The 26,583-nt window shown below is 33.5% G+C and overlaps 3 protein-coding genes and 1 long non-coding RNA gene across 6 annotated transcripts in view; 1 reads left to right on the plus strand and 3 right to left on the minus strand.

The window, feature by feature from the left end:
* Positions 1-230: 230 nt before the first annotated feature.
* LOC126882198 (uncharacterized) overlaps positions 231-26,583 on the minus strand; it is a 31,956-nt gene continuing 5,603 nt past the window's right edge. The window contains exon 3 of one of the 2 annotated variants that reach the window (XM_050647016.1): positions 231-1,544. In XM_050647016.1, coding sequence (XP_050502973.1) covers positions 321-809 — 489 coding nt within the window. In that variant the 5' untranslated portion in view covers positions 810-1,544 and the 3' untranslated portion in view covers positions 231-320. The remainder of the gene's footprint in view (positions 1,545-26,583) is intronic. The other variant, XM_050647017.1, reaches the window with a different exon arrangement.
* Positions 13,537-16,782, minus strand: LOC126882195 (uncharacterized). 2 transcript variants are annotated; one of them, XM_050647009.1, is made up of 6 exons: positions 16,464-16,782; positions 15,494-16,404; positions 15,337-15,403; positions 14,615-15,281; positions 13,825-14,106; positions 13,537-13,768 (listed from the first exon to the last, which is right to left on the minus strand). In XM_050647009.1, exons 2-6 carry the CDS (start codon positions 16,387-16,389, stop codon positions 13,599-13,601), a joined length of 2,082 nt encoding a protein of 693 aa, XP_050502966.1. In that variant the 5' UTR covers positions 16,390-16,404; positions 16,464-16,782; the 3' UTR covers positions 13,537-13,598. The 2 variants fall into 2 exon arrangements, with proteins under 2 accessions (XP_050502966.1, XP_050502968.1); XM_050647011.1 differs by having other exon boundaries at positions 13,825-14,103; positions 15,494-16,782.
* LOC126882199 (zinc finger protein 510-like) lies at positions 17,477-18,868 on the minus strand. The gene is made up of 3 exons (XM_050647018.1): positions 18,728-18,868; positions 18,509-18,637; positions 17,477-17,639 (listed from the first exon to the last, which is right to left on the minus strand). The coding sequence occupies exons 1-3, from the start codon at positions 18,804-18,806 to the stop codon at positions 17,521-17,523; spliced, it is 327 nt and encodes a 108-aa protein (XP_050502975.1). The 5' UTR covers positions 18,807-18,868; the 3' UTR covers positions 17,477-17,520.
* LOC126882200 (uncharacterized) lies at positions 18,930-21,822 on the plus strand. Its single transcript, XR_007697211.1, has 2 exons — positions 18,930-19,309; positions 19,463-21,822. It is a non-coding gene; the product is annotated as an uncharacterized LOC126882200 (long non-coding RNA).

Below are 26,583 nucleotides of genomic sequence, written 5' to 3' on the forward strand. Positions count from 1 at the left end.
TTACCTGTCATAATTCCTGTCATTTCACATATTCTACATGTTCCACTCGTTAAAACGCCCATTTGGTGATAAATAGCAGTCTGATTTTTGCATGAGAGATTAATCTCTGTTCGAAGAGTTTAAGTCTGTTCTGTTGGACAAAATAAATGTACCGTTTTCGTGCTGTGACCGTTCCAAATTTTTAACCTGTTCCACAATTAAAACTACCCCTGTTCCAGTGTTCACACATATCAAAGTTTATTCGACTAGACACCCTTAAGCTATTAACAAATTTTCAGCTTGCTATTAATCAACTTTTTTTTCATACGCCGGATCCAGACCTATGAATTCATTGGAACATTTTTACCATCAAAATTTCGAAGTACGAAATCATCTTTTATTTTTTTGTAATTTTTCTTTTCAACTTTAGGTATACTAGTATCACCAAGTTTCTGGAGCAACTCGACTAATGGTGGAGATTGTTCAATCGCTTCTTTCTTCTCATACACTGGTAATAAGGTCTGTTGTAGGTACTCATTTTGATAAACCACATCACCATCTGAATCAAAATAAATCACTTTCAAATTATCATCTAATGAAATGGTACATGTTCTAAAGCATCCTCTTGATTTCATGGATGCTAAAACATTTTTTACTTTTTTCAGACGAAATAGTTCAGAATGATAATCTTGAAGTTGCTTTTCAGCAGGCATTTCATAATAGAAAGGTGACTGTGTTGGCTGCAACCACTTAAATTTACATACATTCTTCTTACTATCAGTACTGCTTGCTTCTATAGCAATACAAATTTTCATTGATGTAATATTCATCCTTAATTTGTACAAATAACGGTTTGAAAATCTATTTTTATCACTATTTTGGCTTGGTCAGCTTAAGTTCTTGATTTATAAGTGTAGTTTCATACTTCTTATTCGTGTAAGAGATAGCCGTATGAATTCATCTAAAAAAGAGTTTATTTACAATATGTACAATAAAGATGATAAACATTAATACAACAATACTAAAATAACTTAAAAATACAAACCTAAAAAAGAGAATCAAGAACATGCTATTTCTTACTCTGAGTTTTTTGACAACTGTCAAATAATTATTTACAAATGTCATTCAAACTAAAATTACACAGTCATGCCACCTAAAACTATAAATAACTTAAAATAACTAAATGTGGTTTTATTGAAAATAAACATAGTTTTATTTTTACAACTGTATATAAGGAATGGTTTTTAAGGGTGGTTTCATATAAAAATATCGAACTATTAGTTACATTGTAAAAAACAACAAAAATTTAACGTGTTTAAACATATTGATGTCTATAACTGCTTAGTCTATATAACTAGTCTATAAATTTTTTAATTTTCAATTTTTTCCTAAGTTTCATTCTTAGGGGTGGTTTTTGGTGGTTGCATTATTAAAAAAATTAAGTGTCAGATTTCTTGTACTTGAAGGATTTTCCTATTACGATCCAAAATAAAAAAATGTCATGTTTCTTGACCATATTTTTGAAAAAATCTTTGTATGAGGGGTTGTTTTTAAGGGTTGGTGCGCTGTAAAATATCAAAATATTAAAGTCATGATTCATAACAATCAACATTTAACATAATTGAACATAATTATAGCCCATTACCGCTTTAATCCATTAGTTTTCAACTTCTTGGAGTAAGGGGTAGTTTTCACCCCTTAAAAATAAAAAGCATACTTTGCGAGCAAGTCAGGTTTGAAGAGGAGAGTAAAATGAACTTACTTTCAAATTTTCAAGAAGATCGATTTTGGATCCATTTTAAGCTTGAACAATTGTACTATATCATATAAAAAGAGGAATAATCGGGTAAGATAAAAAACAAAAGTCGAGGAAATCACAACAAAAATTGCCAAACTCAAATGGAGCTTCGCAGGCCACACAGCAGACAAAAAGACCAACGTTGGAATGCCACAATACAATATTAGAGACCTTACGAAGGTAGACGACAAAGAGGAAGACCACATATGAGATGGATAGATGACATAAAAACATAGCCGGAACAAATTGTAAGTATGTTGCTCAGGATAGAAATCGATGGAAGGAGTTGGGAGACGCTTATAAATGGGCGATAGAAGGCTAAGAGGAGAAGAAAACCTTTAAACACCAATCCATTCATATTTTAAATTGACCTCAACAAACAAAATATATTCATTATTTCCATTGCTTTTGAAAAAAAGAAATGAATTCTGGGAGTGCGGGAGGGTACCTTTTAATTTATTTATCCCGTCCATAAGTGGAAAGTTTGATGCGTCACTGTCGACGCATGTGCCACTAAAAAGTGACGGCACAGAGTTCATAAGTTTTCTTTTAGGTTCTACTATTTAAGGGGTCTACCCCAAAATCCCGACAGACAAAATCCAGACAGCCACAATCCCGACGGCCAAAATCCCGACACGCCAGAATCCCGACAGGTTTGATAAGTTTCTTTTTAACATATTTTACATTTATTTCTTGTTTTTTGTTTATGGCCATCCGTTTTTATTTTTTGTTACTAAACAAAAGTATTTACCATTTAATCAGAGCCGGATTTAAGGCAGTGGGGGCCCCTGGGCAGAATTGGTGTGGGGCCCTACCTCCTACCATTAAACAAATTTTTGTTATGACTATGGTATGGTTAAAGTCCGGGTACTTTTCGAGATTTTTTAACTGAAAATTCCTTGATTATGTCGGACATGTCTAGTTGCTTTAAGGCATTGTGTTCAATGCTCATTATAAAGAGATGGTTCAAACGCTCTTGGCCTATCATAGACCGAAGTCGATTTTTATTTAACTTAAATTTTTAGAATAATCTCTCTCCACTGCAGTTAGTTACCATCAGAACTAAATATAAACGAAGTGTCACTACAACGTTTGGAACCGCATCATTCACATTTTTCTCTTTTAACCGTCGGTACATTTGAAGTTCTTTATTTACAGTTGAGTCCGCGAGTCTTTACCCGTGCGTCATCATTTAAAGCATACGAAATAAGTCGGAAATCTATTTCACGCAACAACAACTGACAGAAAGTGGCTACTCTTCCGATTACGGGTTTTATTATAAAATTTGACGTTATCAAATATATAGAATGTCAAATGTAAGTTTTGCTTCAAAATTTTTGTGCAGACTTACAGTTACATTTGAAGTAGCTTAATAAATTTTTTATTATTATTGATTAATAAATAAATAAACAATTTATAAAAAAATTCAATAACATATTTTATTTTTGTTATTTTATTCACTTTGACGGAGATCTAAACACAATCATTTCTTTACTGTGTAAATGACGTTAGCTTTGTATGTTTTAAATATTAATTGCCAAAATATAATTATTTACCTTAAAATTTCAAAGCCCAATATAAAATTAGTTGTGAAAACAACTGTTTGTGTAATATAAAGAAACTTCAAAACGCAAAAATTCGACAAAAACCTCAAAAAATTCAACTGACTGACAGCCACAAAAGTAAATAAAGCAGAAACGTCAAACAAATTTTGCTTAAAATATGAAAACATACCGAATCGTCTTTTTTTGTACCTATCTCTTTTCAATGCACTGAGTCTAGATGGTTCATAAAAATAACATGTTTTTAATTAATAACAAACGGCAGCTGGTTTGTCATGAGTTTCATGCGTGGAAGAGAATGATGCTAGATTATAAGTAGATATGTGTTTTATCTCGCCAGGTATTAATGACGCACGGGTAAAGACTCGCGGACTCAACTGTATATTTGATGAGCCGATTTCCTCTTTAAATGAATTGAAAAATTCTACAAATTGTACTAGTTCGACACCTAGTTTTTTATCTAATTCATTGCTATAATTATTGTCGGTAAGCTTCAGTGAGTGAGCTTCAATTTCATTGGGAGTTTAATTTTCCAAATAATGTAAAAATCCCAAATTGGAATGAATGGATTCATATGCCGAAAGCCTATGAGTTGAAGAGGAAATGAAGTGATTTATAATAGCTATAAAATTTTGAGTCCTATGTTGTCCATTTCTCTGATGTTGTCATTTCAGTCTCTGACATATTCCTTAAAAGAATATAAATTTTTTAATTGATTTAAGTGCCGCCACTCCTGAATTAAGGTCAATATTTGGATCTTGAAGAATACGACTTGTGCTGTTTATCCTCTCTAAGCCCGGCCGCACATCAAAGAAACATGAAACGTAAATTACGTTTCATAGAAATAAACCACTGCTAAACAAATATATATCCGGCCATTTATGAGACTCTCCGAAAATAAAAATGTGTCATGAGCATGAATCACACTCGTTTCATTAGTAGGCGGACTTTGAGATTTTTTTAGCAGTGTTTTCTTTTCATGAAACATGTTTTTCGTTTCATGTTTCATGTTTTTCGTTTTATGTTTCTTTGGTGTGCGGCTTGGCTTAGATTTCATTCCAAAATATTGCAAATATCCCTGTTTTCAGTAAACACACTCGATTATACAAACCATTTGTATCGCTACGAGTTTCAAATTGTTGCCCATCGTCTTTTGAAATTTTGGATAATACTCCTTTCATCATCATCATCATCATCAACCCGTACGTGTCCACTGCTGGACATAGGTCTCCCTCAGCTCTTTCCATCTTTCTCTGTTTTGTGCGGCTTGCATCCAGTTGCCGACAATACGTTTCAGATCGTCAGCCCATCTGGTTGGTGGTCGTCCTCTGCTCCGTAGTGCTTCTTCTCGTGGCCTCCACTCGACAATACGTTTTGTCCATCGGTTGTCTGACAATCTGGCGACGTGTCCTGCCCAATTCCACTTGAGCGACGCGATTCTTTCGACGGCGTCCGCTGTTTTTGTTCTACGACGTATTTCTTCGTTTGGGATTCGATCCCTAAAGGGTCGTTTAAACACAGCGATAAATCAAACAACTTATCAAGGTCTATCGAGTTGTTGCAACTTATCATTGTGTGTAAACGGTGCATCGCACAACTTATCAAAGTTGGAGTTGGGTTGAAGGTGGTATCGCATTGAATCGCAGCGTCTAAACAGCGTTTCAACTTGTCATCACAACTAGTTGCTGTGACTTATCGTTGTGTTTAAACGATGCTTTAGGGAGACACCCAACATCTGGCGCTCCATAGCCTTTAATCCTTCTATATTCCTTTAATCTGATTATAACCTTTAACTAGTTCTTTTGCGGCATCATTTCTAGACGACCATCTAGTAGTATTTACTCTTTTTTAGGAACAATAATATTTCTGCCATGGTCAGCGTGTCTCTCGCTTAAAGACGTTTTTAAACATTCGATTAACAAGTTGTATCTATATGTAGAGGAAGTGAAAAATACATAGGGTCATTGATTATTAACCTACCCAGTTAGTTGTAGTAGTTATTAATCAATGATAGGGTTCATACATACCTGTGTAGTTATTAATCAATGATAGGGTTCATACAGTCCTTAAAAAAATCGAAGAATTCTATGGCAGCAGAACAACACTTAGCTGCAGCTTTAGCAACTAAATTTAGAGAGTGGGCGACACATGGAATCTACAACGCCAAGATATTGTGTTATCTAAATTTTAGCTGAACACCATTGTATTTTCCACTAATAACTGACGCATTGTCGTAGGACTATCCCCTGCAGCTTTTCAAATCGATATCATCTTCTTGCAAGAATGTCTTAAATATATCTTCTGCTTTATGACCGTAATTTGCCAAAAATACATTTATCTACTCTGTCATATTATGTATCAGTTTTTAGTTTGTGAAAACTGTCACTATAGATGGCAGTGCGTGAAGTAACAATGTATTTTAAATGGGATTTACTTTTTCGCACACTTTCAATGGGTTTTTTGGCACACTTTCATATAATCAAATATCCTTAACTTTCGCGTTGTCATGGTGATGACAATATGAGCAATGACTTACAACAAAATTTTTGACAGTTTTGTGGTATGAAAGTAGTTATAGGATTTTTAAATGTCAAAGTTCTAAAAATTGTAGAATAGAAATGAATTCCAGTGACGAAGAGTTATAGTTTTTTAATTTGTTTATCGAAGAATAGATAAAATATTGTATGAAACTGTGCGTGAAGTACTTTTTGCGAACTTACGCGATGTATAGCACTCGCTCCGTTGTCGCTCGTGCTCTAAATACCGCGTGCGTTCGCAAAAAGCATACTTCACGAACTGTTTCATAAATAACTATTTTAATAGGAGAGAAACCTTCCATATAACGAAATATTACAGTTAATTGATTGACAAAATTTATTCTATGTGAATATTGTGCTGATTTTTTTAAGTTTGGGGCTTTGTGGGGGCCCCCAAAAAGTGGGGGCCCCGGGCAGCTGCCCAGCCTACCCCCTTAAATCCGGCCCTGCATTTAATATGAACTAATTTTCTAAATAAAATTTCTAACACGGGTATATGAATTAAATTATTTTTTTTTGCCAATATATAGTCCAATAATATATGTATAATCAAATCCTGAATTCAAGTTTACTTTCATATAATAGATATTATCATGTCACTTACAAGCAGAGGTTGGGGCATCTTGGCCTGGGAAAATTTCGTATCTCAATAGCACCGTAAGCTCCGCCTACCACAAAGCCACGCCCACCGACCAATGGGGACAAAGCCACGCCCACCGTCAAATGGGAACATAGCCACGCCCACCGACCAATGAGAACTTAGTCCCGCCCACCGACAAATGAGAACTTAGTCCCGCCCGCAGCATCGCCCAAGGACCAATGAGATCAAAGTCCAGCCTACCGACCAATGAGAACGAAGCTACGTCACAAAGGTCCGCTCACCAAGATGGCCGACTCTTCATCTAGCCTGTCTCTTCTTATAATACACAGGATGTAGTCAGAAAGTCAAACAAAGTGTCCTCTCATTCTCATCAACCTATCCAAGCCATCTAGCACCTATCTGATATCTTCGTTGTTATTGGTCCGATTACTACATGTAAGACATTAAACGAAAGGGGGATATGATAGCATAAAAAAACAAACGCAAAGACGTTTCCACAAAGGCGTTACAGTATATCTCGTTGTTATTGGTTCGATTACTACACCTATCTGTCATCGTAGAAAGACACTCTCTCTCTCTCTCTCTCGTTCTCTCTCTCACACACACGAAACAATTTATGAAAGATACAGGCGAGGTGTCGCTGAAAACGATATACGGTACAGCAGTGTATTACTAGAAATAGAATATGATTAATCAAAGAACGTATACCGTTCTTACAGTATGACCAAACCAACAAACATCCTCGATATAATCGTCTCTGATTGAGTACTACTTTACATGGATCTCCCTCCAATCATACACCTGTTGATCATGACAATGAACATATACTTACCATTCTTATGGTGTGGCTAAACCAGCAAACATTCCATATACAAGTCTTTTCTGATAGATTACTACTATACATAGGCCTCCACTGAACGTACATTATTATAAACCGGTATTATTCTGTATATACGTATCATTTTTACGAAAATGACTGATGTATTGTGAGGTGTATACAATATCATTTCTACGGCAAGTCGGGTAATATTATGTTTTGTAGGTTGGTATTTTACTTATCTATAAGTACCATCTTCTTAATGGTGTCAAAATGAACTAATTTAGATGCCTCATAATTTAGACAAATACCTTTAAGCTTACAACAAATTTTTTCTTCGCCGTTAGGCAAAGTGTATTTATATGCGTAATTTTTAGGCCCTCCAGAAACAAACTCTGAAATATACCCCCCACCCAACTTATCAGTTAAGTCACCTATACACTCACCTGTTGCGAGATCAGGTAAACCAGCCTTGGAAAGGTAAATACACGAATCTGTGTCGTAATATTTTGCCCGAGACCCAATAATCTCCAGATAAGAGTACAATGTGAGACGAGCCAGAGCCGTAACGTATGATGCCAGAACAACATTAACCCTAATAGCACACGACGTCCTTTGGACGTCCAAAATAGGTCCATTTTTGGTCCTTACGTCCATGGACTATAAACGGACGTCCCATTTTGGACGTCCTTCGGAAGGAATAAATATGGACGTCCTTTGGACGTCCGACGTTGGACGTCCTTCGGACGGAATAAATATGGACGTCCTTTGGACGTCCGACGTTGAACGTCCTTTGGACGTCCATACTGGACGAAATACGGACGTTTTATGAACGCGTATATATTATATTGGACACATTATACCAATTACGGGATCAAATAGCAAAATAATTCAATAAAATATTAACTTACGCGTTAACTTTACGTTAATGAAATACAGTCAAACCTGTCAGTAACGGCCACTAAAATGAAAGAACTATTGGCCGATATAGAAAGGTGGCCGTTATTGCCAGTTTTTGTAGTCTAGATATACAGTAAAACTTGTGTTACTGGCCACCTGATAAAATCGGCCACCTGTACTAACGGCCAGTTTAAATATTCCCCAAACCAATTATATCTAGACTACAAAAACTGGCAATACCGGTCACCTTTCTATATCGGCCAATAGCTTTTTCATTTTTAGTGGCCGTTACTGACAGGTTTTACTGTAATTGGTTTGGGGAATTTTTAAACTGACCGTTAGTACAGGTGGCCGGTGTTTGCAGGGGGCCGGTAACACAGGTTTTACTGTAGTTTAAATCGAAAAGATTAAATCTTAATTCAAAATTGTATATACAATTATTACAATTATAAACAAACTATATAGTTTAATATCCAAAAAATGTTTTTGATTTTATGTAATGTAATGAAAATCTTATTTGTAAATTATTGGTTACAATGTTTAACAATAGGAAATATTCAAGAATAAATAAAATAAAAGTTTAATCCTAACAACACAAAACATTCCAGGAATGTAGGTACTACCGTTCTATTCCGTGAACATCTATCTGATTAAATTATGGGTGGAAAGTTACCACAAGATATTCTATGAACATAGTACAATGTCTTCCTGGAGGGGTAAAATTTTCCATTACAAGATTTTAAGAGAGGCCATTTATTGTACTGTTCAATTTGCGTTCATTTTCAAATTTGCCGCGCGAGTATCTATGTAGCGTCTCGTGGTCATTGGTCATCAATCACATTTCATTTTCATAACATAACCGATAACTTGGATCTAGGGATCCCAGGTAGAGCTAAAGTTCTTATGGAAATCCAACGTTGCCAGTTGATCTTGAGAAAACTGTCATCTGTCATTAGTGTCATTTATGAAAAGTGATTTATTTTTTATTTTTTGCTTGCCTTGTTTTCTGTTTTGTTGCCCTTGCCAGTGTATTTTATTTTAGTCGCTTTTGAGTTTTTTTATTAAGGGTTTAGGCGCAAATTTTCGGCTCCAATGCTTTTTAAATGCGTTAATTTTTTGCGAATACTGAGAAAGCTAATAAATATTTTTGAAAAATTTAAACACAGAATGAAAGATTACATTATTACCGAGGGCTGAAAGTCCCTTAGAATAAACAAATTTTTTTAATGAGGTACGTATTTAAAATTTAAAATCACACATTTTCTGTTTTTTTTTTTCACAACTGTAACTTATTAAAATAAACATTATGGAAGTTTTCAGGGACTTTCGGCCCTCGGTAATAACGTAATCTTTCATTCTGCCCTTAAATTTTTCAAAAATACTTATTAGTTTTCTCAGAATTAAAAACAATGAATTCATTTAAAAAGCATTAGAGCCGAAATTTTGCGCCTACGCCCTTAATGGCATAGACATTAGTCATTCAGTCAGTTGTAATAACAAATATACAATCCTATCCTTAATACAATACAATAATAATAATCCCATACAATACTGGTACAATAAAGGACAATAAAATGGATATCGGATAAGATGTACATTTAGGATAAAAAAAGGATTCAAATCTAAACTGAAATCATAAAAAATTTCATGCTCGCATACAAATCTTATGGAAATGTGCATGTGTCTGACAAGAAATCTATAATTTATATTTTTGTTGTGAGCCCGTAGCCAGCAGACTGGATATTGAATGGTGCATGTATATTAAGTTTGATTAAATTTTTATAGAGGCAGTTTAAATGCTGTTAAAACTTAGTGCCTACATTCAAAAAAGATATGATCAAGATCACCCTGTTTCCTGCAATGTTTGCAATTATCGTCTTCAATTACATTTATTTTAAATAAATGAGTTACCTATATTGCTTTTTGAGTTATATTTCAGTTATTAAGAGTAACTAGTTTTTTATATAAAAAAATTTAGATGAAGTCTAAGACGAAGACGAAGTTTAGGATGAAGTCTCTGACAATATTAGAATAGCTCGCTTTGGAAAGATAAAAATGGGCACCATCCATTTAAAGTGTTCTTATCTTCAACTGAAAATGTTCAGACAGCAGACATGCAGTTCTTAAACAGAAACACATTGACCATGCTAAAACCATCTTTATCAGCATTGATCAGACCCCTAATAAAGGGAAGGTACTTGAATCTGTATATAAAATTTGAGCTTTTGTCTCTTCAGGAAGCAGGGGACAGAACCTGTCGATATGGTATTATAATATCCCAAAGGTAATTCAAAAAACCTCTAAGCCACAATGACTTGGGCAAGCTCTCCATTTTTATTGAAAATGGTAGAGGACTTCGGACTAAATTGACAACTCTGACTCTAAATGTTTCTAACAGCTACTTTAATGTGATCATATTTACTGAAACATGGTTAACACCTGATACAAGTGATGCTGAAATTGGTTTATTTAATTACGATATCTACACACAAGACCTGACACAAGAATCCATTAATTTCGACAGTGGAGGTGGTGTGTTAATAGCTGTTAAACAAGTTTTATCCCATCAGATGTTTCTGCTGGACAGGTGTTTGTTCAAATGAACAACAAAAATCATATTGACACCAAATGAGGATGCTATAATGGTAGATAGACTTTTTTATAAAAAATTAATGCATTGAGAAGAAAATTGAATTAATAAGACTTGCTTCAGCAAGTGTAAATGTAAACATTGAAAGAACTATACAATGGCTAAAATCTTTAAAAATCAAAGTACAAGTTACTTTATTCCTATTAAATAGTTTCCTTATATGAACTGATATAAATATTATTTGAGGTATTGTTAACCTTTTTACAACATACTTAGTAATGATAAAAATTAATTTATGTGTACAGTAGAACCCTGATTGTCCGTGCTCCTCGGGGTCAGACATGGCATGGATAATTAAAATTTATTTCTTATATAATATAATACATATATACGTATATACATACATATGTACCTACCATAAAAAGATAATAGAAAAAATGAATCTTTCATTACGAGTCCTCTTCTTGGCTTACAGAGTTTCCGTCGAGTGAATTAAGGTGATGCTATTTTAATAAAACCTCAAAAATGCAACTTCAGTATTAGAAAACCATAGCACGGATAATCAGGGTTCTACTGTATATATTATCTGCATTCACAGATAATATGAGTGTAGTCAAGTGTGAATATTCTTTTCAAGTAAAAGTACCTATAAGAAATAAAACAATCTTTTAAAACAAGTTTTTTACTTATATAATTGGAATAAAACTGATAATACATACATACATACTTAGACTTATTTTTTCATACATATTTAAAGCAACTGATTCATCATTTTTTCCCACGGAAGGGTACAGTATTTTATTTAAAATTGGAATTATACAATTGGTTGACTTTAAGTGGCCAACTTGGGCTTTTATTTTTATGATAAGTAAATAAATGGCAATAAATTGTCCCAGTTACTTGCAGTCACGTCAGCTTTTTCCATGCTTCTCCAGTTTGGTTTAGCATAGCTAAAGATATTTCAACAGAGTTACTGTAGCTTACTTCAACATTATTTGAGTAAAATAGAGCTAAATCATAATTTAGTACAATATCAGTAGCCCATTTATCAGCAGACTGGTAGGACTTTATTGTTGACTATGTTGTATTATTGTTTTTTAAATTATCCCCACTGTTGTTTGATGTCTGTGGTGCTTAATTTTTTCAAATTTTCCATGGTATGCCTGTAAGCAATAAAAAAGAATTATAAACAAAGTTGCAGTGAAATGGTTCTTTTATCAAACCATTATGTAATCACTTATCGAAAAATATATACCTAGTAATGTGCCAATTATATGTTTGCATTTACCTGAATTTCCAGCTTTACATGTACAATTACATAGGTACAAACATTTGTAATATCAATCATTTCAATTTACAATTATAATGGTTTTTGGTGGGGTTGTCCTTTCAAATTGCCCGTTTGAAGGCACAATCACTGCGGTTTTCCCACTAGATGATAATATTTCACAAGTAATAATACGGTTGGAATCTAAAATTGCTTTCCTTTCTACTAACTACTAAGGTTCTTTTTCTTTTAGAATGTGTTTAAAATATCCTTATCCTATCAAAAGTTGTCAACAACATAACCAAACATAACAAAGATCATCAGACAATGACAATTGACAGTAATTGATAGACGTCTCTTCTCATATTTGAAGATGTGGCAACAATGGATTTCCATAAGAACTTTAATAGCTCTTCCTGGGATCCCACCTTAAATTTTTTACCTTTACCATGCGAGATGCGCTATGTATTACGCAGATGATTTTATTTGACATTTTGTTTCTCCTAACCTAACCTGTATCTTTTACAGATTAAAAAAGAAGATCAATATATAACCATTAAAAATAACCACAAAATAACTTATCGTTTTCTTAGGTTGTTCAAAATTTCAAAATATTTTGAGAACGATTTCAAAACGTCAAACTTTGGTTAGTTAAAAAATGTGATTTTCATTACAACCAATAAATTGTGGCTTAATCCCATATAAACATAATATTTAAATTAAAAAAGAAGTTTAAAAAAGTTTCATTGTAAAAGATTTTGCTATTTAGTTGCAGTAGTGGGAATAAAATGTAAAGAAACACACAAAAAACCAGTAGAAGTACTCAATGTTTGTCAAAGAAAACAAGAAATAAACTTTTTGGAAGAGGAAATGAGGAATAGACTTTTTGGAAATTAAAATAATATGAAGGATATTTCCTTTTAAATTAAGAATTAGTTGTAAGTTTTTTATTTATGAGAATTGCTAGTCACCATTTTAATCACTTATTTTAATGATAATTTCGATAAGACTACATAAATGAAAGATTATAATTGGTTAATTAAATATCTAGCTTAAATCTAATAGTTGTCAATTTATTATTTCTTGAAATCAGCAAACAATTATCCATTTAATTTAATAATTTTAATATATTTTTTTGGAGTTCTCCTAACCTGCGTTTTAATACAATCCTTCCTCAAATTTATGTTAATCAGGGCCTCGATTTTTGACCCTTCGCTTCGTTATCAAATGTATTTGCTTCGCATCTTTTAGTATACGAAGCGAATACATTCATTAACGAAGCAAAGGGTCAAAAATTGAGGCCCATTTTTATTATTCTTAGTTGTAATTGCATTAGTAAAACTTGGTTATTGTTGTGAATAATCATCAATAATGATTTACACCTTGTTTTTATTGTTGTTTCAATCAATAGTATATATATGCACATTAACTAATCTACTTATCAGAGTTCAAAATTATCGCAGTTTTAAATAAAAATAAAACCAATCTGATTATAACGTTTATTATAAATTTAAAAAAAACCAAAACCAGTTGTTGCTGAAAGGATTTTATTCTAACTTGCTCTTTAGCAATAATTGAGCTGCTAACAAATCTGCTTCTTGAGCTGAGGGTTTGTTCAGTGTTAATTTCTTCCCTTTTGGTTGTTTTTTTGTCCTATATAATCTCCTCTGAGGCTCTATTTTTTTGTTAGGTGGTATGTTTTTGATAGAAGCTGATACTAAAATAATACAAATTAGAACATACAATAATTTTCAAATATAGCCCTAATTATACCTTCTGGTAAACCAACATGTGATTTGCCGTGGTCTCTTACAGCAGCAAGGCATGGCCAAATTGGTGCCATATTTCTTTCAAATACCTCAATTTCTTCAATAGAATTGACCAATTTAATTTCGTTTTGTAGCCGAGCCATTTCATCCATAATTTTTTGTTTCCTTTCACAAACTTGATCATAATAATTTTTTTGTTGCATTAGCTTATTAGAGGTAATTGTTTCAATTAAGCTTGAGATTTCTTGATCTTTTTTGTTAACATCCATGATAAGATTATTTTCTGCTAAAAAGAAATATTTTTTAATAGAATTGTTTGTGCTTAATTACGTTTTTAAAAATATGATATTTAAGCATATTCATAACACCGTGACCCCTACAGTTATAACAGAAACTACCAAAACTTTAAGAAGCTATTATAAAACTTTGCATTAGTTCTTTCAAACTTTTGCCAATTTTGTTATGATTTTTTTATCCTATATATCAAGATGAAAAATACGAAACAAAAAGTTAATTTCTTTGATCTTCTGATCAATCAATTACAAAATAATTCTCACAATTTTGACTTCTGTTAAATGTCCATATGTAATTAAAACCGTAACTCATTCCAACCACAACAACTGCAATCAAGCCCACAAATGTACTCACTGTAGGAATACATAAAGTATTTTGACAAACTCATCTTATTTATTTATATATTTCCAGAGCTTCTGTGGAAATTAACAAATAATTAATTTGATACACTGATTTTTACACCAAATATTTGAACACGAAATTAATATGCAAGAACTTACCAAGAAATGATTCTTCTTCAATGATCTCAACAGCCTTTGGTAACTGGTTTATATATCTGCAAACCAAATGGATATGTTTGCACATGTTCCATTTAATGGAGTTATCGAGACACGAGCAGCTAAAATGATGTATGCAAGTGTTACATTCATCACAAATTAACTTGCATGTGCAATCCAACTTAACTTCCTCAACTGTATACATCTCATTAGTTGAAGATGATGCCACAGTATAAGTTAAATTATTATAAATAACTTTTTTAATGTCCATTGTTTCGCTTAATTTATGTCGGTGTCTTAAATCACTTAACTTGGTGGAAACTTTACCTTTGTACAATATTATTACTCTTTCGAACAGCTTGTCTCTAACAAATTTCATTATTCCATCAATAGCTTTGTCAAGTCTTTTCACAAATTTACCATGTAGGTAAATGTGCTTGATAGTGCGATGCATACGCTCAATATGCATGTTGGTGTTTATACCACTATTGAGTCGAAAACAATATGCCCAAAACTCCGGTTTTGACATATAGTTATCCTTATAATATTGAGCAAACTCTAATGTCTCCACACTCTCGTTTAAAAATAATAAAAATTTCTCCTGTATGTTGAAAAAAGTATTTATCTCTCTTTCTTGCATTAGTAATCTTAAAATTTTGTAAACCTGTACCTACAAAATATAATATCTGTAAACGTAAAAATAAAACAAAAATATGACTAGTAACCTTTTTTTCTGTCAATTTGTTTAAGTTTTTTCTCCATGCACGGTCTACATGCCAAGCACAAAATAATCTGTAACAAACAACAATAATTATAATACTAATAATAAGAGAAAATGTTTGATAAAATATATTATTGAAAAATAGTAACTTATATATTTACCTAAAGTTAGGAGGGTACATTACTTCCAACCAAGCCTTATAATAAGCCTCAGCCATATCTGACATAAACACTTTTGCTAGGATTTTATATCCTAATTTTTCTTCAATACATTTAAAAAAAATTTTGAATACAGCAACATCTGACCGATTGGAAATGAGAAATGCACATGGATATCCTTCACGTATATCATCCAATACAAGAAGGGTATGTAACTCGAAACCATATCCATTCAACCCATGGGTGCCATCTATGCATATACAGTCATTTCCAAACTTTGCAAGTAATTCTTTTTGACCATCTGTCATTATAATTAAAGCGAAGTCTTCTTTTTTCAGTTCTGGATATTCCTCAGAAAGACTATCTTGCCGTTTATAAAACGAAACACAGTTATTTAAGCGTAACTCGTTAACCCATGCTTCCACACTAATGGCATCATTTTCATGCCTTACCGAAGACGCATTAAGATTATATGACCTTTCAATGTTAAAAAGATCTTTTTTCGTTAGAAGGTGCATTCTTTGGAGTTGGCATTGGGAGACTGAATCTCTAACGTCATTTAAAATAACTTGCATTGGCACTTTTGAAGCTATTTTTGCTGCAATTTGATGTCGTTCTTCTTTTGTTAGAAAAAGGTGCCCTAAGTCCTCTACTTGTTTATGTCCCACATGCGTTCCACAGTAATTAACAGAATATTTTCCATTTTTTATGGTAACTTTAAGGTTAGCTGGACAATATCCATTAATCTTATTTGTCCCTTGTCTCTTTAAATGACGAATGTTTTCTCCTCTAGCTTTATAATACCCTGATCGGTGACAATAGTACTCAAGTTTTGTAGTAGTTTCATTTATGTTTTTATTTCTTTTATTTATAAACATTGAAAAAGTTTTTTTTTCCATCTCCAATTTCCATGTCTAAAAATAAAATATACATTCCTGCAGTTCATTTTAAAAGCACAATGATTGATACTAACCTGAAAAGTCTCCAATGATTCAAATTTGTAAGTTTCATGTTCAATATTAATACCATGGGTATTATTGTAGTGTGCAATTAAAATATCCCTACCACTTCCCAAATAATTACAAATATTGCACTTGATTTGTATTATTTTTTTATCCCTGTGGCATTCTGCATGCTTTTTTAAAAGTGCTAACAAAGGAAACTGACTGCCACATTTATCACACAAATATTGTCCATTGTTTTGCCTTGCCAGTAATTCTTCAGATTTATCTGAAAATTGGACACCATTTTATTTTGTTCACAAGAAACTATTTATTCTTTATAAAATATACAAAGTCTTAATCTCAGGAATAACTTTTAAGAAAACACAGTAGTTAGTAAGTACACAGTAACTTAGTACATAACACTAATCACGAACAAATGAACAACAAACTTAGTACATAACACTAATCACGAACAAATCAACAACCTTTTATTAAGAACTAGTGTACTCCCAGTAACTGCACAAGTACGTACATAAGACAAAAGTACGTACTGATGGGACATGAAGTATGTACAATGTACATACTTTGCTGTACGAAGTACGTACTTAATACGTACATTTTCCAAATTATGGTACATACCTAGTACGTCTGAAGGTACGTACGGAAGGTACATACCTAGTACGTACTGAAGGTACGTACCTAGTACATATTGAAGGTATGTACCTAGTATATACTATATGACATATGAGGCTATGAGAGCCAGAGTGGCCTAACTGATTTTAACATTACATAATCAAAGAAAATGATCAGAAGCTAATAATGTCGGATTGTTTTAGTAGTTTTATGTTGACCAAGAATCATTATTGATCAAAATACAATTACTAAAACAATCGGACATTGATTGCTTCTGATCATTTTCTTTGATTATATAAAGTAATGTTAAAATCAGTTAGGCCACTCTGGCTCTCATAGCCTCATATATACATAATATTATGTACATACTATACACACTTATGATAATTTATGTAAATAAAAGTAAATATAGGCGAATATATCTTTATTATTTAAAAAAAATAAATTCAATTTTTATTCTGATTCCTTTTCCTTGAAAGTTTTTAAGCATTCCCCGGCTCTCCTCAACCATCGTCCAATTTCTTGCTCCGCCACCTTCTTATCACTACATTTTTGACTTTTTATTGCAGCTTCTATAAAGAAAGAATATCAAATTATAAAACTGGATACTTTTAATAAAGAATATTTTATCACAACCATTATCAACTGAAGCATTAGGTAATTAACCCATGGAAATACACCCATATAAATAAATAATACATACTGCTAAATGTATGTCTGCCTTGTGTTTTTCCGAAAATCAATTCATTTTTTGAAGTGCTTAACTGCTCTAAATATTTAGAGATTTAGAAGTGGGTTGTTTTTTATAATTTAAAAAAATCTGTTTTAAGACTGATGTCCCTCTAGTACCCTTAAATGGTTTATTTTAAGCCCAATAATTTATAGTTAAATGTATAGTAGGTACATAATATCTTCGTTACATAATGCATTTAATTACAGTCTTAAAAATCAAAATATCTTACCCACTATAACTGCAGCAATGCTGAATTTGCAAATGCCTGTTTATTTCGTCTTCCAAGCCTAGTGCCTAGTCTTCAGTATGACTATATAAGTTAAAAAACACTCGGCTGAATAAGATAACAGAAAACCACACTATATAAGCACCAACACCAAAAGTAAGTAAAAAAAATCTAAATGAAACTGTCTTGCAATGAATTATCACATCAAAACTGTACTCGAGGTGGAAAATTCCTAGCCAAATAAATTAGGTTTAACCTAACATAATAAATATGCTTTAGCTCTTCTTTCTCATGGTACATACTTAAGACGTAATAGTACATACTCTTCTGTACATACTAGTATGTACCCCAGTGTACGTACTTAAAACGTACAATTTACATCATGTACGTACAGTACCAAAATTGTACGTTCTCAAAACGTACTGTGCTGTTAACTTGTGCTTGTACTTAGTTAACATTAAACATAATAAAAACAAACTCACCTGAATGTTTATGTTTAATGTGGGATCTCAAATTATCAAGTCGGGTAAAATTTATGCCACACTCTTTGCATTCATTAACACCTGACCCAGAGGGTTTTCTTTTTCTTGGACATAGAATGTCTAATTTATCTAAAAACAAATATAGGTCCATAGATAAGAGGGTGGTAAATATAGGTCTATCAAAATTATCAATACATAAATATCTAATCAATCATTCACCTGCATGTTTTCTTTTTACATGAACTCTCAAATTATAATCATTGGAAAAGTTTTTCTTGCACTCACTGCACTGAGCCATTTAAATAATTTAGCAGCAGATCTTAATCCACAACAAATAAATCAACAATATCAACAAACCAAATCAAATAGATCAACAATAAATATATTTTATATTTAATGTATTATATGTATATTGAAGTATGTTATTATGTATATTAATATATGTATATTAATGTATTATATGTATATTGAAGTATGTATATTGAAGTTGTCAAGTTGACATAAGATATAGGTTAGGTTAGGAGGAGCCGGAAGGCGGGAACAAAAATGCCAAAATTTTAAAATCATAATATGCGTAATGGAGCATCGCGCAGCTCGCATGGTAAAGGTAAAAATTTAAGGTGGGATCCCTAGATCCAAGTTAACCGATAACCTAAAAATTTAGTAAAAAAGTAAAAATTTTGATTGGAAAAAAATGCATCGATAAGGGGGTGTGGGAAATGGAAATTAGTGGCTTTTTTGCTGTACTGTCTGCTAGTTTTTGCTCTGGGCACTGGCTAGATCTCTTGTTTAAACAATTTTGTAAGTATTATAAAATCCGTTTTCAATTTTCTTTATTCTTTATGAAACGAATCATTTATACATGCATATTATTACCTGTAAATAGGTACCTATTTCTTTTGATTTTTAATTGTAAAGAATAGAAAAATTACCGTTCATTTTAATTTTTTTTAGAATCAGCTGAAAGTGGCCTACAAAAAAAAACCAAGAAGGAAATGTATAGCCTTGTGGCTATGAAAGACAAAAGAGAGATATAAAAAGTGTATTGGCTAGTTGGAAGAAAGTCCACATTGTCCATGCATAATAAGTTATTACATTATCAACAAATATCAAGAAGATAGCAGGGTCACGAGCATCAACTTCATGAGTTCAAGAATATCGAGGAAATCCAGCTCCTCGATACTACTGGGCAAACTAGAAGATTGAAGAGGACAAATCCTTTTGAACTAGTTTGAGTGATAGGTGATAGTGAAAAACAGAGCATAGTGCTTGTGTGCTGTGCCTGTGTATGTTAGAATAGTGCACGATCTTGTTAGATTAGATAAGAGACGCTATGGGGTAAGCTCTTCATTTTAAGAAACAGTAGTAATTTAGGTTAAATTAAAATTGCTCATTGGTCAGTTATGACCAGATTGTTTTTTTATGTTTGGCAAAAAGGACTTAAGTCAGAATTGCACATTGATAATGTTTTGATGATTTCTGGACCAGAAAAAAACTGTTGTAGATGTAAACTGTATGTACAGTAGAATCTACTACAGTACTGTAGAAATCATCAAAATATTATCGATGTGCAATTCTGACTTAAGCCCTTTTTCCCAAACATCAGAGAATTGTAATGTACAATAATTCTCCTATCTGCTTTTTCATGAATTTTGTAGGAGACGAAAAACCATTTTTAGGATCATCTGCTTTCACATGTTTTGTAGTAAATAGATAGTTGAATTTACTACAAAACATGTCAAAAAATATATGAAAACAGGAGGTGACTATAAAAAAAGTTTTTAGTCTCTCTTACAAAACTCATGAAAAAACAAATCGGAGGTATGTCACATCAGTGACTAAGAATGTCTAAAAAATATACTTTGATGTCCCAAGAACCAAATATAACCTACAGTCCATCTAATTTACTTACTGTTGCACGTCATTATCTACGCCAGAGATCTAGTTGACATAGTTGCCAAAGTATAAAAAGATCCTGAATCCATTTTAAATCAAATATGTCACATAATTATTGTAAACGTGGATTATACAACAAAACAAATTAATATTCAATGTAAATAAGTAAAAACTTAAGAAATAGAGAACAAGAATTAAGTTATAATCTTTTAAGATTTGCAGTGCAAGAGTTTTTGCACTGCATTGTTAATAATTAAAAAACGGCTCCGAACTCTTGGCAAAAAGCCGGTAGGTTTCTTTGTATAAGTATGTCTACAATAACAACTAAAAAAGTTGTCAGATACCTCGATTATTCCAAGTCGTTATAAAATTAGGTGAAATTTATATTTTTATAGTAGAGGATCTTTTTATAGTAAAGTAAATAATAAAAACAGTAAATATAATAAATAAAACAGATACTTATAGTAAAGAATATAAACAAATATGAAGTGTCATCACCGTAACTGTCAAATAAATGTTACCAATTTATTCTAAAATGTCACCTTCGTTCGATTACAGTTACAGTGTGATCCGAACAAATCTGCTTCATAAAAACGCTTTATAATCCATTTATACAAATTAAATGAAACATATTATTGTGTATTTCTGTAGGTTAACATTAATAGAAATCTTCAAATATTATTTCTACGCATATATAATAAAATATGTCTAGTGGCTGTAATTCCAGTGTACTCGGCAAAGTGATTCTAAAAAAGAACACACCTACCGCCTAAATATTTCGTGTTGGTATCATGCAACCTCACAGGCTACGACGCGGATGACGCGCAACAGTTAGTAAATTAGACGAAGTATGTAGATATATACAGGGTGTAACAAAAATACAGGTCATAAATTTAATCACATATTCTGGGACCAAAAATAGTTTGATTGGACCTAACTTACCTTAGTACAAATGTGCACACAAGAAAAGTTACAGCCCTTTGAAGTTATATATATATATATAATAGCACCAAGGGTCTTAGAGGCCCATGGCTTGAAAAGTTTGTTTTTTTTCTTCATTTTCACGTTTCTTTATGTACTGAGATCTTCTCTGGCTTGATATGTGATTTTTCTCCATTCCTTCCTGTTATTCATTTTTCTTTTCTGACCCTGTAGCACCATTCTTTCCAAATCTTTTTCGACCTCTTGCTTCCATCTATTTTTCGGCCTTCCTCTTCTCTTTCTTGAAGCTGTAGTGTAGTTTAGTACCATTTTTGGAGTCCTCGTGTTTGGCATCCTTTCAATGTGACCTCGCCATCTAAGTCTCTGTGCCTTTATCATTCATTTGAAGTTACAAGATGAAGTGATTTTTTCCAATATATCGAAAACTATTAGAGATTTTTTATTGAAAATGGACATGTGGCATTATTATGGCAGCAGTATCTTACGAAAAAACTATAGTAAAATTTGGACACCCCATAAAAATTTTATGGGGGTTTTGTTCCTTTAAACCCCCCCAAACTTTTGTGCACGTTTCAATTTAATTATTATTGTAGTACCATTTAAACACAACGTTTTAAAAACTTTTTTGCCTCTTATTGCTTTTTCGAAAAGTCAATTTTTATCGAAATATTTTGAATATTTGTCAAATCCACCACATATTTGTATATGGTTAAGTACGATTATGAAGACTTGGTAATAATATGCAGACTTATTTATGCTTTACATTTTTAGGGATATTTTGAACCATATTAAAAAAGAAGCCAGATCTCGATAAAATGTGCCTTATCGAAAAAATACAAAGAGGCAAAAAAGTTTTAAAAACATTCTGTTTAACTAATGGTACCTCAGTAATAGTTTAATTGGAACGTACACAAACATTTGGGGGGTTTAAAGGAACAAAACCCCCATAAAATTTTTATGTAGACATGTTAAAAAAGAAGTCGCAACTCGATAAAAACTGCCTTATCTGAAAAATACTAAGAAACAAAAATATTGAATTTAACTAATGGTACCACAATAATAAAATTGAATTGGAACATACACAAAAGTTTGGGAGGATCTAAGGGATCAAAACCCCCATCAAATTTTTATGGGGTGCACAAATTTCACCATAATTTTTCTTTAAGATATTCCTGCCATAATACTGCCACATGTCCATTTTCAATAAAAAATCGCTAATAGTTTTCGATATAATCGAAAAAATCGATTTTCATTTTGTAATTTCAAAGGGCTGTAACTTTTTTTATGTGCATATTTGTACTAAGGTAAGTTAGGTTCATTCAAACTATTTTTGGTCCCAGAATATGTGATTTAATTTATGACGTGTATTTTTGTTACACCCTGTATATACAGCCGATTACGCACCACCTTAAAAATTGGGCATTTTTGATGTCTCGAATTTCCTAAACCTGTTGTTGCATCTAAGTGATTTTTTTATAATATTCTAGCCTAGGCCCTAGGCTATAGGTTAAGTACCTCCTTATGCTTGTCATGCACGGGGAGCTATACTGTAATATATATTATATCACATCGCACTCTATAGTAATGAGTGAGCCTGCACATATGGAACCATTTGTTTTCTGTCTGCAGGCTCACTCATTACTATAGAGAGCGATATGATATAATGTACATATATTACAGCATAGCTCCCTGTGCATGACAAGCTTAAGGAGGTAACCTATAGCCTAGGCTATAATATTATAAAAAAATCACTTAGATGAAACAACAGGTTTAGGAAATACGAGACATAAAAAATACCCCATATTTAAGGTGGTGCGTTAATTTCTTGGAGAAGTGTATTGTAATTTAATGTAAATAGTGTAATATCCAATAATTGTAATTTAATATAAGATGTAATATAAGTTCCTTAAAAAATATATTTTTTATTTCCCACGACATTAGATGGATGTTCGGCAGCAAGACATTGGACCAAACTGGGACGTCCTATGAAGGCCCAATTGACGTCCACCGAACGTCCCTTCGGATGTTAAGTGGACCTCCATTGGGCGTTTGGTAACGTGGCATTTGGACCAAAATTGGACGTCCTGTTAAGGTCCAATTCACGTCCCCTAGAACGTCCGGTTAAGGTCCAATTTACTTCCGATTAAGGTCCAATTTACGTCCGATTAAGGTCCCATTTACGTCCGATTAAGGTCCAATTTACGTCCTATTAAGGTCCAATTTACGTCCGATTAAGGTCCAATTTACGTCCGATTAAGGTCCAATTTACGTCCGATTAAGGTCCAATTTACGTCCGATTAAGGTCCCATTTACGTCCGATTAAGGTCCAATTTACGTCCTATTAAAGTCCAATTTACGTCCGGTTAAGGTCCAATTTACGCCCGATTAAGGTCCCATTTACGTCCCATTAAGGTCCAATTTACGTCCTATTAAGGTCCAATTTACGTCCGATTAAGGTCCAATTTACGTCCGATTAAGGTCCAATTTATGTCCGATTAAGGTCCAATTTACGTCCGATTAAGGTCCAATTTATGTCCGATTAAGGTCCAATTTACGTCCGATTAAGGTCCAATTTACGTCCCCTAGGACGTCCGATCAAGGTCCAAATTACGTCCGATTAAGGTCCAATATACGTCCCCTCGGACCTTAGATGGACGTCCAATGGACGTTCGGTAGCGCGACATTTGGACCAAAATAGGACGTATAAAGGACGTTCCTCGGACGAAAACGGACGTCCAATGGACGTCCCTAAAGTCCGTGAAGGACGTCCATTGGACGTCCTTGTGCTATTAGGGAACTGTTGACGACATTGATCCACATACTCCCACGTAACAACCACTGTGTCCTCATTTACAGGAATCACCGTATTAACATGAATGGAAGGATTAATCAACATAGCAAAAAATTCTCCAGGCTTGTTAACAATGGACGTTCTAGGAAGATTCTCTCGCTGAGCAAACTTACCCCAGAACGAGTTAAGCATTAGCTTAGCCAACAACCTCAGGCCAGGGTTCTCCGTTATTTCGGAAAACTCCAGCCTGACATCCTCTCTCTGGAGAAACTCCTCGATGTATCGGTTCTTTTCCTCATCCGATACACATCCTCGCGGCCACCCTGAAGCCTGTTGTTTGACCTTGATAAACTTATTCATCATATCGGAAAACAGGCCTTTTTGAAATGTTGACAAAAGGATTGTATCATAATTCCATACCTCGTACATTTCCAGCATCTTATATCCTTTCGATAACGCTTTTATCACCTCTTCCGCAACCCATGTTCCTGTGAGAGCCCTCTCTTCAGCGGAGTGCTCACATTCTCCTTGAATAAAATCTTCGCCACACTTTCGGCAGAGGACAAACATACATTTACTATTCATTTTGGCAGGAAGAACAGGATGATAGAGGTTGTTAGGTGGTAATATCTTACACCTGATTAAACCTGACACAGAGGAAATATCAACATCGTTACATTCTTCTCCGACATACACTTTAGGGTGGCCTACCGGAAATTTCCCGTACTTACATACCCACGGATAAAGCGAACAAACATCCACGTATTTAATTTTCTCACCCTCTTTACACTTGTAATACTCTACAGTATTGCCTGTATGACCACCGTATAAAGCATCTCTAGGATTCAAAGGTAAACTAGCCATAAGAGGATGTCCCTCGGTATACGACTTTATCTCGGCCGTCAGCATTTTACGGAATTGACATTCCCACATTTCAACCACCTCATATCCCAAAGATTTGATGTGTTGAATCTTGGCAACAGTTTTATCATGACGATTCTCCATACAATCGGAAGGATCATCATAAAGATGAGCGGTTCTATTTTCGGGGTAACAATGAGGACAACCGTGATAATAACAGCCCTGAAACTCGTAAACTGTCCTCTCACAAAGTCCATCCACTTTGCAATTACCAACAAGACCTTCATGGCCTCTTGCAGCGTGCTGAATTTCAATACCGCGCTGTTTTTCTTCCCACAATAACCACTGCAAAGCTATTTTCGACTGATTATCTTTGAATCGATAACCACCTCTGGGAATAAGGCCTATTGTGTTTGGTTGTAAGAAATTACGCCTAAATACTTTGTTACACGTCGATGCAACAGTTGTTGCCTCGAAAAACGGACAGACACTTGAAGTATCCATCAACTGTTTTCTGAAAGTGAGACAAGCCTGAGTCAAAATCTCTACATCGGTAACACAATATTCAACAATTTCCTTTTGAAAATCAAAGACATACTCCTCAGCAACTCTATCAGCGTGCCACGCCATTAACTTGTCACGTGCATCATCCTTTAAATTATCGGGGTCGTAAAATTTAAGATCAGGCATAGGTCCAACATAAGATTGATTTTCCTCCCTGTTAAACAGATGTGGAAGATATCCCTTTTTCAACTCTGTCAACCCAAAAGCTTTAGGTAGAGCAGACAACGCCATTGGAAAGTAATTAAGACTATCGAGAAAACGAACGTTACCACAAACCATAGACACCAGTTTCGTACCACGCATAATGAGATCGGGGGTTAAATCGGTTTTGGTAAGAATATGATTCAACACAAATTGATGATCGAAACCTCCTCCATTGTGAGCTAACACGACAACATTCTTGAATTTTTTTCTAATTTGCAGAATATGATTCATAAAAAGACTTATTACGTCAAGGCCTATCAAAATCTTTTGGCGAAATCCGCAAGTCTGACAGAAAGCTAATTAGACGGCGTTATGCATAACTCGACCAAGCGCCATTTCTTTAATATCGAGATAACAGCGGATTCTGGTGACACATAGCTAAATCTATCTTAAAAAAAATCCCTGTTATTGTCACGTTAACGGTTACTAAGAAAAACAAAATTAAACCAAGCGACATTAATCCACTTACCATTAAGCGACCATTAAGCAACCAAGAAACGAAAAACTTTGAAGCCATTTATCTCAAAACTATGTTTTGGCGCTTGGTGGAGTTATGCATAACGCCGTCCAATTTGAACTCAGGGAGACATTTGTAACAGCGTTGATTAAACACACAGAGATTCGGCTCCTGAAGAAGCGAGCCATCGGGAAAAACTTTCTCTTGACGAGTTTCCAGATCATAGAAAATAAAAAGAAAATCCTTAGATAGAGGAGTACCGGAATTGGGCTGCATATAGCAGAGATGATTGTTGGGGCATTTCTTTTTACAAGTTTTACAGAAGACCTCACCACAGATATGGTTTTTTGTGTAGATCTT

This window comes from Diabrotica virgifera, chromosome 3 (assembly GCF_917563875.1).
Source record: "Diabrotica virgifera virgifera chromosome 3, PGI_DIABVI_V3a".
Classification (NCBI taxonomy): Eukaryota; Metazoa; Arthropoda; class Insecta; order Coleoptera; family Chrysomelidae; genus Diabrotica; species Diabrotica virgifera.